General features: G+C 40.3%; 1 protein-coding gene across 2 annotated transcripts in view; it reads left to right on the forward strand.

The window, feature by feature from the left end:
- Nucleotides 1-828: 828 nt before the first annotated feature.
- LOC135246849 (uncharacterized) overlaps nucleotides 829-16,402 on the forward strand; it is a 46,032-nt gene continuing 30,458 nt past the window's right edge. Inside the window, exons 1-2 of one of the 2 annotated variants that reach the window (XM_064320126.1) lie at nucleotides 829-1,534; nucleotides 2,390-4,669. In XM_064320126.1, the coding sequence (XP_064176196.1) occupies nucleotides 1,515-1,534; nucleotides 2,390-3,944 (1,575 nt within the window). In that variant the 5' untranslated portion in view covers nucleotides 829-1,514 and the 3' untranslated portion in view covers nucleotides 3,945-4,669. Of the gene's footprint in view, nucleotides 1,535-2,389; nucleotides 4,670-16,402 lie in introns of those variants that run through there. The other variant, XM_064320128.1, reaches the window with a different exon arrangement.

Below are 16,402 nucleotides of genomic sequence, written 5' to 3' on the forward strand. Positions count from 1 at the left end.
ATTAGGTGCAGCAGCAGGGATAGCACATTAGCAACAGCAGCAGAGATAGCACATTAGGTGCAGCAGCAGGGATAGCACATTAGCAGCAGCAGCAGGGATAGCACATCAGCAGCAGCAGCAGCAGGGGTAGCCCATTAGCCTCAGCAGCCAGGATAGCACATTAGCAGCAGCAGCAGGGATAGCACATTAGCTGCAGCAGCAGCAGGATGGCAGAATGAGTCATTTGCATGGACAGGTAAGGTTGGTGATTTAAAGAGCTCTCCCATTAAGGCATACGTGTCATTGTGGTATAGCTCCAATTAGGATAAAAATATCTGCACACCAAAGTTAATAGCTCCCCTAGAATTTATTCAGTTAATGCAATATATTTTGTTTGTTTTGGCTTTGAAGGTGTCTCCAAAAGATTTATTTATTTTATTGTGTTTTTTTTTCTTTACTGATGCTGGCTTCTTTAAGTTTAATCTGTATCTTTAAGGAAAAGGAATATGATTATATGATATATATTTTTTATAGATTTTTTTTAGATAAAAGACAATCTACTTTTAGTTTTGATGCTTAAGTACACATAATACTCAGATGCTTTCAGACTTTCAGAATTGTACATACATTGTACGTACCTCTGCATGTAACCCAGCTGCATTTTCTTTAAATTCACCTCAAACGCACTGAATTATTTCAGTGACTGAAATGAAAGTAAAAGTATTTTTTATGGAATATAGTTAGCCCCCTTATGGCTCTTGTTCAGTAGACGTGAAAGAATGCCAGTGATATTAATTCATTCTTTAAACTTGTAGGCAGTTGGTTAACAAAACACATCAGCATGTGTGATTGGCCAATTAAAACACATTTCCTAACACCAGGGCGGAAAAACATCCCACCCTGCTTAGACTATAAAAGCTAAGAGGCACAGGAAGATACACCTTTTAGGACTGACAAACACAGGTGAAAACATTGGTTTTGTATGATTTATCTTCATTCTAGAGTTTTATGCTGTTGGATCCTCATTTGTAATTATACTTTATGTCTATCTATGTCACTGATTGGATGCTTCACAATGTCAGTGAAGTTAACTTCAAGGCAACCTCATTTATACTCAGTTGTGAATTTCTATTTTGCATACATTTGTAGCTGGGTGGTTTCTGCGATAGTTGAGCTTTTTAGAACTGAATCCACGTTTAGGACACAGGTTTCTGAGAGACTACATTTGTACATCAGAACACTTCATTGTTCTTTGCCTTCTTGCCTTGCTTCCTTTCGCCAGAGAAGAAGATGGTGACTGGATATCCTGTCTGAGAGACTTGCACATAAGCAGACAAAGTTACCTTGTGCTTTGAACTTGTATTAGTGTGGCTTTACCACTGTCTTTTCAAACTAAATAAATATTTCTTGATCTCTTTTTCAGGTACAGAGAAGGTTCGTCTCGTGTACATGCATGTGTGTCTCCTGGTTGGGAAACATTCTGTGTTTGTTTTGTTCCTGTGCTTACAAGTGGACTGCTACCTGAGAACTCAACAATGGCACAATCTAGCTCAAGGTAAAGATATCTAAATCTAGGCGACACATACAGTTTGTATGCAGACGTTGGTTACTGTAATATTGGTATTTTTTGAAGTATTACAGGTGGTCTCTGGTCTGAATAATTTGTTTGAGGGTATGTGATGATGGCACAAATCTATGGCAAACTAGCATCTAAATTATGTGCCCTCAATTATTTATTTATTGTATTCTGTATTTTTTTCTTTAGTTTCAAGATAATTTATCAATTTATCAGTGAGTGTGTGTGTGTGTGTTGTGACACCATGAGAGGTTGGTTGTCAGGGTGTCAGGCATGGGTAGTGTAAATGATGTCAAGAAGTACACAAAACCAGGGTTTCAATCATTTCATCAAAGGGATTGGAAAAAGTTTAACTCAAAAAGCTTCTTCATAAAAAATGCACTAATGGTTAAATGGTCTCTTCAGCAATCAAGATGCAAAGTCCATAAACTCATAATAGGTTTTACCAGCTATTACCAGGGTGCACCAGGAGAGACCACACTTCCACCACTTCCCTCACTTTGTTTGTTCACAATGGTGAAGACATAGGCCTCCCTTGAGGCAATCACTGGAATTGATATCCCGCAGGTGTGCTGAACTGTACACATACTCCAGGGGGTTGTAGTTTTTTGAGGGTGGCCATTTATGTAGTCCTAACCGTTTCCACCAGATGGGGACATAGCAGTCATCAGCCAGTTAGTTTTGATATTGGCTGCAGCCACTTTGGGGGAATATATCTTCCCTCAAAAACTCTTGTGGTGTCATAGTATGTTTGTGTGAGTGTGTGTGTGTGGTAATAACTATGAATAACAAAATGTAAACACATACGTTGTTTTATTTCTCATAATCTTTTAGTTGCTCTACGACAAGAGAAGAAGGTACGTCTAAGTGGTCAGATGTAATTAAGAACAGTGAACAGATTACAACAGAACCCAAACAAACATACCTGGTGAACACAATCCAGGAACATCTGAATGAAGATGGAATAGTCAGGAGATACACATTTGGAACAAAGGACCCCCAAAAAAGGAACAGGACAATCCTGATGGTGGGAGAAACAGGAACAGGGAAGTCTTCACTCATCAATAGAATGGTCAACTACATGCTGGGTGTAGAGTGGGAAGACAAGATCAGGTTTAAAATCATTCCAGATGAAGGCACAGAAAAATCCCAATCTGGTACCGTTACGATTACTGTCTATAAGATTTTTGGACTGGAGGAACTGTCTCTTCCTTTTTCCCTCACAGTCATTGATACAGTAGGATATGACGACACTAAAGGGGTTGAGAGAGATGAAAGAATTGCTGAAGATCTGTACAGATTACTGGGATCTTTCGACATTGTTCTACAACTAGATGCAGTTTGCCTTATGGTGAAGGCAGCTACAAATCGCCTCACTCCTTTCCAGAAGAAAATCTTTGATTCCATCCTGTCCCTCTTTGGAAAGAACATGGAGAAAAACATCCTGACTCTCATCACCTTCTCTGACTGGATGCCACCTTCAGATGCTCTTAAAGCAGTTATCGAGTCTGGCGTACCTTTCCCCAAAGATAAAATTGATGAGCCTGTTCACTTCCTGTTCAACAACTATTCTCTTAATGATTATCAGAATAAATATGAAAAAACATTCAAACAACACTGGGATAACGGAACTCAGAGCATGAGGGAGTTCTTCCAGACTTTGGATCAAATGGAAAGTCGAAGCCTGAGGATGACTGAAGAAGTCTTGAGTGAACGTAAGAAACTGGAAGCTTGTGTCCAGAGCTGTGAGAGTCAGTTCAAGGTGGTGGAGATGAAGCACCAGGCACTTAAGGAAGTTAAGAAAACTCTGAAAAAGCACAAAGAGGACATGAGGAGGAATAACAACTTTCAGTATAAATCCCAAACTGTTGTCATGGAGAAGATCCCAGTTGGTGAAGCTGCAACTTCCTGTTCAAAGTGTGAGGTAACCTGCCACACTCCATGTACACGGGCGCCTAACCTGTGGTGGTGTCATGTAATGGACTGGAGTGGGAAATGTACGGCCTGTCCAGGAAAATGCAGCTACACGTTCCATAAAAGAGAATGCAAAATATATGCAAGAAAACATGTAGAGAAAACTGAAACTCGTGAGGACCTGAAAAAAACTTGTGAAACTATGATAGCCACACAAGAGAAAATGATGTCCACTCGTGAGCAAGAGTTGAGGGATGCAGAAGCTGAGAAAACCAGCCTCATTGAAAAGTGTTTCCGGAGCATTCTCCAGCTTAGAAAGCTTGCTCTGAAGTTCGATTCTAATTCTACTCGTCAGAGTATTCTCAGGCTGATAAAAGTGCTGAAGAAGAACAACGAGGCAGAGATGGTGGAAAAGCTGCAGAAGATTCTGGAGAACACTGCATGTGAAGAAATGTTTAGTTGCACATTCTTCTGATGTTGCATAGTCAAAATGATTTGTTTTAGAAAACCTTAACAGTCGATTTTATTTGCAGAGGAATCCCCCTGTATACCCTTCTGTGGGACAGACACAGTCAACAGCTACCAAAACAGCTATCAACAGCCAAAGGTGTATTCAGTCAGGATTGAAACTTTATTTATCTTTAACTCTAGATGTGGAACTTGTCATCTCCACAGAAACTAATGAAGAGATACTTCCAGGCTCAACAGAACAACAGACGAGGTGTTCTGAGAAGTAATCTCAGTTTAAGCCAGAAAGCAAGTCTTTGAGAAAGGGTAAAATATGACAACATGCTTGACTGGTTATTATATTGGATTTGTCTTGAGGTGGATTTTTATTTACTAACGGGTATGTTTTATCATTTAATTAAATATCCATGAATAGAAGTTTGTATTTTGTGTGTGGTGTAGCTTTGGATTTGTGAAATAGGGGAGAGTGCGGAAATAACTAATGGTTTTTGTATTTGGCTCAATTCTGAAAACATCACTAGAGATAGATTTATAATTTTTTAAAACAAACAACCTACATCCCTTGGCTATGATTATACACCACAATGAAATTTCTGGGACATACCATTCACTAGCAACCTGACCGAAAGTACTGAGAGTGGAATGTTACATTGATTACATTTATATGTTTTTCATGGCCTACCTAGATCTGTGAAAATCTATCACAAGACTGTACTTTATTCTCTGGTTCCCGTCTAAAAACCTGTTTGCTTAAAGGGAGGGGGGGGGGGGGGGTGGTGTATGCACCTTTGCCTGCCTAGCGATGCCAGCAAGCTAGCACTCTACATCAAATCTAAAGAAATCTATTTGTCACTAAAAGACATATGATGACATACATTTGGATTCCATACGCACACAATATAGTAGCCAAAAAACACTTCCGGTAAATAAAATTAACTTGCATACAGCCAAAACAAGACTTTTGGCGATAACTCCTGAAATAGTTATTAAACTCTCCTGCCATTCGTTGGAGACAGAGAGATGGTAATTCTGCATATTTAACCTGAAATATGTTGTTCAAGCTCGATGCATCTACCTAAAAAGTCTGTGTTACATTTTATCCTGTCTTAGATTTTGCCCCACTCTCCCCTACATGTAATGTCAAGCATGAATTTTGCTTGAAAAAAGTTGTTCTTGGGAGGAATGACTGCTGAGGTAGTACTTTACTGTTTCAAAATCTTGAGTACTGTCAGATTTCATTGTAGGTAGATAAACTGTTTTTATTTTGTTTGAAATGCTGCGCTCCTCCATTTACTGCTTTTAAGGCCAGTTCAGATCAAAGCAGACGAGACTAGATGAATTTTGTCTGCAGTTAAATTACATTACTGTTTCCATTACATTACATTTGTCATCATTAACTTGGGACTGAGGATCTGACATACTGAATTCATGGAAACCTCAGTGGCTGAGCACATATTCTAAAAAACTTGGTAGCATAAGACCAATAGCATCTATTCTGCAAACATTCTAAAACAGTCTCTCTGATGATTTTTTGATCTGAACTGGTTTCTGTAATGGTTTTTTTGCCTTCTAATGTACTATGAGGTGCTTAGTAGATTAGCGTTTCCCCAGGGCCTATAATCCTGATGGGTAGATTTTTAAAAAACCTTTTGACTTTAACTGCTCTGGTGGGAGAAGGAAAATATATATCCTCTTACTTAAAATTTTTCCTGCTATTTACTGTTGAATTTGTTTTCTGTGGACTGTCTAATTACAGGTTATATGTACATGTATATATATATGAAGTTGTATGTATTACATAACTTGTTTAACCTGTGCATACCTTTCTATTTATCTGCACCACAAATAACAACAAGACCAATGGACCATGCTTGCATTCATGGGATTACATCTGCAATTGAAAGATGTAATGTTCTTCTCATTCTGACTGATGTTCCAGTTAGTTCAGGGCTCCTACAAGAAGTATTGAACTTCACCATCTACTGTAACTGCCAAATGCACTGTGGTGAAATGTCTTGCATTTTGTGAAACCCATACGTTTGTGAAGATCTATGCATGAAATAAAAGGTTCAGACTGGATTTGTGTGAGTTTACTTTGAGTGCTGATGTGGTCTTAATCCTGAAGCCATTACTTCATTGTCTCCCACATTGATGGTTATTTATTGACTTCATGTCTTAAATATTTAACCTGCTTCCTCAAATATAATAAATTCAAGTTTCAAGTTTTATTTGTCATATGTGCAATAACCTCAGCAGAGCAGTGTTATGACAATTACAAGCAACAATCACAGTTTAAGGTGAGAGTAGACTATTTCTGTGTTAATATTTTGGGACCTAAAACCAACATTTCAGTCTTATCTGAATTTAGGAGCAGAAAATTTGAAAGCATCCAAACCTTGATAGCTACAATACAGGCCTCTAACCGTGAAAGCGGCAGTGCTTCGCCATGTTTAATTAAAATATAAATCTGGGTATCGTCCGCATAACAGTGGATCTCTACGCCATGTGCCCGGATAATATTGCAAAGTGGTAGCATATATAGCGAGAAGAGTACTGGTCCTAGTACTGATCCTTGTGGAATACCGTATTTCATTATTGAGGAGCTGGACTCTTCTTCTTTTAATTCGACAAACTGTTTCCTGTCACATAGGTATGATCCAAACCATGCGAGTGCCTGTCCATGAACTCCAACACAGGCCTGGAGTCTGTCCAGTAGAATTCCATGATCAATTGTGTCAAAAGCTGCACTCAGGTCGAGGAGCACAAGAACAGACAGAGTTACGGTCGGCTGACAGTAGTAAATCATTTGTAACCTTGATAAGTGCAGTTTCTGTGCTGTGGTGGGTTCTAAACCCTGATTGGAATACTTCAAGGATACCATTAGAGCTAAGGTATGCACTTAGTTGCTTAGCAACAGTTTTTTCCAATAATTTTGATAGAAATGGAAGGTTTGAAATAGGTCTATAATTTTGATAATTTATCAGGTTCTATGTTTGGTTTCTTCAATAATGGCTTAATAACTGCCAGTTTTAGTGACTCAGGTACGTATCCTGTGACTAGGGATGTGTTAACGAGTTTTAGTATATGCTGGCCTAGTACCGGGAATAGTTCTTTAATCCAATTTGAAGGAATAGAATCGAGTAGACAGGTCGTCGGTTTTGAGGACATAACTAATTTGGATAACTCAACCATGCTAATGGGCGTAAAACAGTTTAGTACTGCTGTCTTTAAATCTTCCTGTTGTAAGCAGGTGCGGGGCTGTTTATTAATATGAACAGGAATAGTGCATGATGGAGACAGTCTGGAAATCTGGGGCCGTATGTATCAAACATCTTAATAATTACACTTAAGAATCAGCTTACTTTGGAGTGAAATCATTCTTTGCTTAAAGTGGTCGGTAAAACATAGTTATCAAGCAGCTCACACTTTCTCATAGGTAAGTCTTGAGACATTCTCAAGAGTAACGCTTAAGTGTGTTTTTGTGACAATCACAGATGCTGCAAATAAAAGGATTAAGATGATGTCATCAATTGCCGAAATTGCTAAGAAAGAAGAACCAATCAGCTTTTGGGAAATATGTGTTCTATTGATGGGTCAACAGAAGTTTTCAATAAAGTTAAACACACCCTCATTATGAAAGCTCCCTTGTTGTCTAATGTTAGTCTAAGCAAAATGGATGTGAAAAGAAAGCCGAATTGGACTGTGGAAGAAATGGTGATGTTGGTAGAGGAGGTGGAGGCAAAGAAGGAAATAATTAAGGGAAAATTTAGCCCCACACTTACAAGTCGACACAAAAAAGAAGTTTGGATCGCAGACAGCATTAATGCAAGCTTCACCTCCACCATTCGGAGTCCACAGGAATGTGAAAAGAAATGGCACAATGTTTTATCCAAAGCGCATCAGGAAATCTCTGCTTTCAAGAAGGCACCATCTGGCACTGGTTCATAGTCTACGTTATTTATGTATCTGTCTATTTATTTATTTACTTACTTATTTATGAGACACATTAGTTACATATTGCTGATGAACATTAATGTAGTTATATTTTTTTATTCAGGTGGAGGTCCTGCGCCTAAACCTTTAAGCGCAGTGGCAGAAGTAGTTCTCCGCATCCTCGGAGAAAATAATGCCACAACCAGTGGAGTGGCTGACTGTCAGGATGCTGCACTACTCAAACTGCAGACTGTAGTAAGGCTGGCGTGCTATTATAAAAGAACTGTAGCTCAATACTCAATACTCAATACTTATTGGCCACTGCCACTCCACGGCTCAACCCGGACGAGGTGGAGGACATGGATGCACTGCGGAAAGAAGAGTTGCGGATGAGCATAAAAGTTTTAAGGATGAAGGAGCATTATTATGAATTAAAAATTAAAAAGATGAAACCTTGCCCATTGCTGTCTTTTAAAAAAAATCCACTCAGCACTTATAATCAATAGACTGGGGGCAGGAGTGCAACGGGAGCAAAATAAAAATGTATTTCTTACCCAAAATGAAAGTTGGCAAAGTGCTGCCTAAACACAGTGGCATCAGAGGCAAGTGGGATGCTAGGCGGGTGGTCGTCATCATCATCATCATTATTATGATCTCCCTCATCAGGGGGGAGAGGAATGTTGCACATTTTGCATATGTTATGCGAGACTGCACATGCCATTATAATATTGCTGGCCTTCTGTGGTGTTTGGCGGATTTCCCCATGAAGGACATGGAACCAGCATTTCCATTGGCCGATGCTCCTCTCCACAACGCTTCGGGTGCATTGGTGATCCCTGAAAAGTCCAATTATATTTAGATGACCGTCAAAAATAACTATAATGGTGAGATGATTCCCTATTATAATTCATAGGCTTGCGGGCCCCTGGTTGTGGTGCCAAGGAGATGGCACCCGGGTGGAACAATGTTCCTGTCAAACAGCTGTTGCAATCCACTTTCATTCAGGATGCGTGGGTCATGTGTAGATCCTGGCCACTTGGACACAACATCTAAAATGCTACCCTGCTGATGGTGGATTGTGATGGTCCCAAATCATCAGCACTGCATAACTGCATTTTTCCCGTGGCTAGGAGGCGCAGCGTTAAAATGACTTGCATCTCTGCCGTAATTGTGAAATCTGAAAGTTGATGGTGATATTACATCCCGCACAAGATCGGTGACAAGGATGATTCCCTGATGATCTAAGCCAGTGGTGTCAAACTCGTGCCATGGAGGGCCGTGTGTATGCAGGTTTTCATTCCAACCAATTAATGCTGCCTTAATTTAGTCCAATTACTCATTCAGCCATATGTGTTTAACTGCATTGAAGCACAGAATATAAGAAAATTTTTATTTAGACAATGCGGGTCACCATAGACGTCGGGTCACCATTGTGCACAAACCTGCATCCCTAATTCAGCAAATAATTTAACTAATTATATAATCAAGATCTGAGGCTGGAATGAAAACCTGCATACACACGGCCCTCCATGGCACGAATTTGACACCACTGATCTAAGCGATAACGTTTGATTAACTGTGCATCATCAAACATTTGTGAAACATTCTTCCTGTCTCGGAAGGTGCGTGCGCGTCTCCGTCTTCGCAGCTCTGCCATCTTACCTACTCCTAGCCAAATTAAGAGAGCCCCAGAGGTCTTTTAAATACCTGAGAGGTTAAGAGCATTCTTAAGTCTTAAAAGAAATGTGATAAATCACTTATATTCTTAAATGTGAGTGTAGGAGTGGAAGTCACCAATTCTTACACTTAAGTTCCACTTGAGACTTCCGGTTGCACCATGTGCTAGTAAGACGCATACTCGATAGCTCCTACAATTTATAACAGAATCTCGAAACAGAACAGAATAACTCTTACATTTTGAAACTCAAATCTGTGATTCAACAAAAGGTAAACCCGTATTAATCTCCGCGAATCATTAGCGACAACAAAAATGCCAACAACAAGGAATACTACGACCACTGGACAGGGCTCTGGAGAGTCTGTCGCTGGCGGCCATGACGAACACAGCCAAGATTGCACTAGCAAGGATATACTGGATGCGATAGCAACTCTTAGCGGCGAGGTACGCGCATCTAAGACTGAGATTGGTGAAATGATTGACAGAAGATTTGAACAGTTTGCGATCTCTCTGAGAAGAGAACTGTCTGCTGTAAAAAATGAGACTAATTCCACATTCGCTACCATGAAAGCCACAGTGGACAAGTTGACTGACAACATGGTCGTAGTAGAGCGCGGGGCGTCACACATCTCAGACACAGTTACCGAGCTACAACAAGAAGTACAACGGCTCAACAAAACGGTATCACAGCTCACAGAAAAATGCACAGATTTAGAGGGTCGGAGTAGAAGACAGAACCTACAGATACTGAATATCAAAGAGGGCGAGGAAAAGGATCGTAAGCCTAGGGACTTTATTGCACAACTGTTAAAAGACGCTCTGTCATTGATCTTCAGAAATGAGATTAAAAGCCAGTTTGTCAGCGACCGGTCGGTACCAGTTCATGAGGTCACGTCAGCCAATAAAGACACACAGATTTCAGAAAATTCCATTCACCCTCATGGCCTTTTACTAAGAAACACAGCTAATCTGATATTAAAATTGCTGCCAAAATAAAAAACAACAACAGGCTGATACAGTGTCTTGCAGGACTTACGTGGGCACCTCTGTTTGAAATATATGGTCTGCATCAGTGGTGTCCAATCTTATCAGAAAAGTGCCAGTCTCGGTGTAGGTTTCTGTTTTAGCCCAACCCTACAACACTTGATTCAACTGATTTATTTATCACGCTCTTCAATCTAGACTTTGATGAGTAGAACCATGCTGTCTTAATGCTCAGGTGAAACAAAAAAAAAGAAAAAACTGAAGTGAGAGGCCTCGCACGCAAGGGGAGAGACATCATGTGATCTACTCCACTGTGGCCTGAGGGCCAGGTTAGGCTCCAGTCTCAGGAGGACAACAAAACACCCTCAACACACTGGAGTAAACTATTCCTGAGACTGCACTGGTCATGTAGCTGAATGTTTAAAATCATTTAACTTCTTAGACAGCACAACGCCCTCACAAAACAAGACAAACTTACTGGAGTATGCTATTCCTCAGACTGCACTGGTCATGTGACTGACTGTTCAAAATGATTTAGCTTTAGATGATGGTAGAATTGTGTAACACTCCTGTAGGTTCTTGATATTTCTCAGTGAAGCACTTTCCCACCAGTGTTTCATAATAAGCATCTGACTGGAATGGAGAAGAAAGAACAGGTGATGGATCAATTGAATACATAGTTGAGGCCAAAGGTTTACATGCACCTAGACTAAAGATATTCAAACTCAGTTTTTCAACACTGCGCATTTCATGTTATCATACATTTATTTTGGATAGTCAACTTTGTTCACATCAGAGGTCATTTTAAAACAATCGATTAGAGACATTTATTTCAGCTTTAATTCACTATATCAGAATTCCAGTGGATCAAAAGTTTACATACACCAAGTTGTCTGTTTCTTTAAACAGTCTGGAAGATTCCAGAAATTGATGTAATGACTTTTTAGAAGCTTCTGGTTGACCAATTGTCATAATTAGGAGTTAATTGGGAGTTAATTGGCACCTGTGGCCATATTTAAGGACCTACCTTTAGGGCCACTTCCTTCTTGCCCTTGATACCATGAGAAAATTCAAGCAACTCACATGTCCAGTTCCTCCTTATAAGCAATTTCCAAACTGCTGAAGGTAACGCGAGCATCTGTACAAATTAACTCCCAGGGCTGGACGAACTTTGGTCCGAAAGGTTCAACTGAAACACAAGACAACAACAAAGAAATTGGTGAAGGAGTTAAAGGCATCAGGAACATCCACCATTACGAGAATCCTACATCGCCATGGCCTGAAAGGCTGTCATGCAAGGAAGAAGCCCCTACTCCAAGACCGGCATAAAAAAGCCAGGATAAAGTTTGCAGGTGATCACCAGGACAAAGATCTAGCCTTTTGGAGGAGTGTTCTCTGGTCAGATGAAACAAGACCTGGTCAAAATCTAGTATGATCCGTGATCCTGCCGAACAATGGTGTAACTTCATAACATGGCTGACCAATGGTGCAACTTCATCACTCACTCAGTCACTCAGTCAGTCACAGACATTCGCGTTTGTAGGGCTGGCCCCACTCTTGCGGTCCAGCCAAAAAAAACAGTTTCATCTGACCAGAACTGTTCAGCCATAATGATCAGCACTATGTATGGAGAAAAATGGGTGAGGCTTTCAATCTGAAGAACACCATCTGAACTCTGAAGCATGGGGGTGGCAGCATCATGTTGTGGGGGTGTTTTTTTAGAAAAAAAGATTTGTGCACTTCAGAAAATAGATGGCATCATGAGGAAGGAGGATTATCTAGAAATACTGAAGCAACGCCTCAAGACATCAGCTAGAAAGTTAAAACTTGGTTGCAACTGGGCCTTCCAGCAGGACAATGCTGTGAAAGTGAAAGCATTGGAGTGGGCATCACAAAGCCCTGACTTGAATCCCATAGAAAATTTGTGGATTGAACTGAAAAAGTGTGTCCAAGCAAGGAGGCCCACAAACCTGACTGAATTACACCAGTTCTGCCAGGAGGAATGGGCAAAAATTCCGGCAAAGTATTGTGAGAAGCTTGTGGAAGGCTACCTCGAGCGTTTGATTCAAGTTATGCAATTAAAAGGCAATTCCACAAAATACTAACAAAGTGCATGTAACTTTTGACCAACTGAAAGTGTGATGTAGTACATAAAAGCTGAAATAAATTTGTCTCTTAGCTATTATTTTGAAATTACCTCTTACAGAAATAAAGTAGATACCCTAATTGACTTAACACAGGAAATATATAGTAACATGAAATTTGTGGAGTTGTGAAAAATTGAGTCTGAATGTCTTTAGCCTAGGTGTATGTAAAAATTTGGCCTCAACTGTACTTGGCAGCCAGGCTCCAACTAATGCTTCACTGCAGTTTGTGTACTTGACATGCCATTGTGAACAGGAAAAGGAATGTGATTTATCTGTAATACACACGGTCATATGAAGAGTGGCTGCAGATTTACCAATCCCTCTCTCCTCCAGAATTCACCAGAAAAAATCAAGCGTTTCCTCCTCCCATGTTGCTGTTGACCAGAGTTTCATATTATGATCAAGGTGTTTTCGTCGGTGGGAAGAATGGCTGTTTCATGTACAAAGCAGTACTTCAGAGAATTGAGATTTGAGGTTTAAGTCTATTTGGCCATTTTGTACAGGAAAACTAGAAAGTCAAGTCAGTGTCAAGTAACGCTAAAATAATTTTTAAAAAGTCAGCAAACCAACTTGCATGAGACAGAGCACAAAACTAGAAAGCACTCCTATTAAAATAAACTAATGTTTACAATGGAATGTCTTGACATTACTAGAGAGGTAAATAAAAATATGTAACAGTGGGTTCTGGGGCATGTGTCATGGTTCTGTGTTTTCCTGTCTGTGTTTCCCTTGTTGGGCCGCCGGATGGCGGAACTTCTGTTTTGTGTCCTGCTCCCCCCTGTTAATTGTATTATTGTTGTCTCGTTATTCTATCATTGTTCCCACCTGTGTCTTGTTATCCCCTCCTTTTCTGGGTTGATTGTTTTTTGAGTTCACCTGTGTCTTGTTACCCCCTGTCTATTTAAGTTCTTTGTTCCCTTGACTCGGGTGCTGGTTCCTTGTGTTTGTTTCCGACTTGTGTTTCAGACCGTACGTACCTGCCTGTGTTTTTGACCTGTTTGTGTTTCTGACTTTGTTTCCGCCTGTGTGTTTCTGTGCGTTTCTGCCGTTTGTTTTCTGTACTGGTGTAGTTCTGTTTTCTTTTTCTTTTTTTTTTAGTTTTCGTTTTATGCCCCTCGTGGCTCTTTGTTTGTTCTGCTTTTTTTTAATAAAGTCTTGTTTGTATCAACTTTTTTGAGTTCCGGGTTTTTTTCCCATTCTGCGCCTGGGTCCCACCCCCCGTACCGTAACAGCATGGGGATGACAGTGACTCTCAATGAAACTGAGAGCAACATCGAAAACACAGATACAGATCTTCAGATATGAGATTAAAAGCCAGTTTGTCAGCGACCGGTTGGTACCAGTTCCTGAGGTCACGTCAGCCAATAAAGACACACAGATTTCAGAAAATTCCATTCACCCTCATGGCCTTTTACTAAGAAACACAGCTAATCTGATATTAAAATTGCTGCCAAAATAAAAAACAACAACAGGCTGATACAGTATCTTGCAGGACTTACGTGGGCACCTACACCAGTTTTCTTGTATTTTTTTTAGTTTTCGTTTTATGCCCCTCGTGGCTCTTTGTTTGTTCTGCTTTTTTTTAATAAAGTCTTGTTTGTATCAACTTTTTTGAGTTCCGGGTTTTTTCCCATTCTGCGCCTGGGTCCCACCCCCCGTACCATAACAGCATGGGGATGACAGTGACTCTCAATGAAACTGAGAGCAACATCGAAAACACAGATACAGATCTTCAGATATGAGATTAAAAGCCAGTTTGTCAGCGACCGGTTGGTACCAGTTCCTGAGGTCACGTCAGCCAATAAAGACACACAGATTTCAGAAAATTCCATTCACCCTCATGGCCTTTTACTAAGAAACACAGCTAATCTGATATTAAAATTGCTGCCAAAATAAAAAACAACAACAGGCTGATACAGTATCTTGCAGGACTTACGTGGGCACCTCTGTTTGAAATATATGGTCTGCATCAGCGGTGTCCAATCTTATCAGAAAAGTGCCAGTCTCGGTGTTGGTTTCTGTTTTAGCCCAACCCTACAACACTTGATTCAACTGATTTATTTATCACGCTCTTCAATCTAGACCTTGATGAGTAGAACCATGCTGTCTTAATGCTCAGGTGAAACAAAAAAAAAGAAAAACTGAAGTGAGAGGCCTCGCACGCAAGGGGAGAGACATCATGTGATCTACTCCACTGTGGCCTGAGGGCCAGGTTAGGCTCCAGTCTCAGGAGGACAACAAAACACCCTCAACACACTGGAGTAAACTATTCCTGAGACTGCACTGGTCATGTAGTTGAATGTTTAAAATCATTTAACTTCTTAGACAGCACAACGCCCTCACAAAACAAGACAAACTTACTGGAGTATGCTATTCCTCAGACTGCACTGGTCATGTGACTGACTGTTCAAAATGATTTAGCTTTAGATGATGGTAGAATTGTGTAACACACCTGTAGGTTCTTGATATTTCTCAGTGAAGCACTTTCCCACCAGTGTTTCATAATAAGCATCTGACTGGAATGGAGAAGAAAGAACAGGTGATGGATCAATTGAATACATAGTTGAGGCCAAAGGTTTACATTCACCTAGACTAAAGATATTCAAACTCAGTTTTTCAATACTCTGCACATTTCATGTTATCATACATTTATTTTGGATAGTCAACTTTGTTCACATCAGAGGTCATTTTAAAACAATCGATTAGAGACATTTATTTCAGCTTTAATTCACTATATCAGAATTCCAGTGGATCAAAAGTTTACATACACCAAGTTGTCTGTTTCTTTAAACAGTCTGGAGGATTCCAGAAATTGATGTAATGACTTTTTAGAAGCTTCTGGTTGACCAATTGTCATAATTATGAGTTAATTGGGAGTTAATTGGCACCTGTGGCCATATTTAAGGACCTACCTTTAGGGCCACTTCCTTCTTGCCCTTGATACCATGAGAAAATTCAAGCAACTCAGCCAAGACCTCAGGAAAAAAAATAGTGGACCTTCACATGTCCAGTTCCTCCTTATAAGCAATTTCCAAACTGCTGAAGGTAACGCGAGCATCTGTACAAATTAACTCCCACGGCTGGACGAACTTTGGTCTGAAAGGTTCAACTGAAACACAAGACAACAACAAAGGAATTGGTGAAGGAGTTAAAGGCATCAGGAACATCCACCATTACGAGAATCCTACATCGCCATAGCCTGAAAGGCTGTCATGCAAGGAAGAAGCCCCTACTCCAAGACCGGCATAAAAAAGCCAGGATAAAGTTTGCAGGTGATCACCAGGACAAAGATCTAGCCTTTTGGAGGAGTGTTCTCTGGTCAGATGAAACAAGACCTGGTCAAAATCTAGTATGATCCGTGATCCTGCCGAACAATGGTGTAACTTGGCTGACCAATGGTGCAACTTCATCACTCACTCAGTCACTCAGTCAGTCGCAGACATTCGCGTTTGTAGGGCTGGCCCCGCTCTTGCGGTCCAGCCAAAAAAAACAGTTTCATCTGACCAGAACTGTTCGGCCATAATGATCAGCACTATGTATGGAGAAAAAGGGTGATGCTTTTAATCTGAAGAACACCATCTGAACTCTGAAGCATGGGGGTGGCAGCATCATGTTGTGGGGGTGTTTTTTTTGGAAAAAAAGATTGGTGCACTTCAGAAAATAGATGGCATCATGAGGAAGGAGGATTATCTAGAAATACTGAAGCAACACCTCAAGACATCA

The sequence above is a fragment of the Anguilla rostrata genome, unplaced genomic scaffold (assembly GCF_018555375.3).
Source record: "Anguilla rostrata isolate EN2019 unplaced genomic scaffold, ASM1855537v3 scaf0949, whole genome shotgun sequence".
Taxonomy (NCBI): domain Eukaryota; kingdom Metazoa; phylum Chordata; class Actinopteri; order Anguilliformes; family Anguillidae; genus Anguilla; species Anguilla rostrata.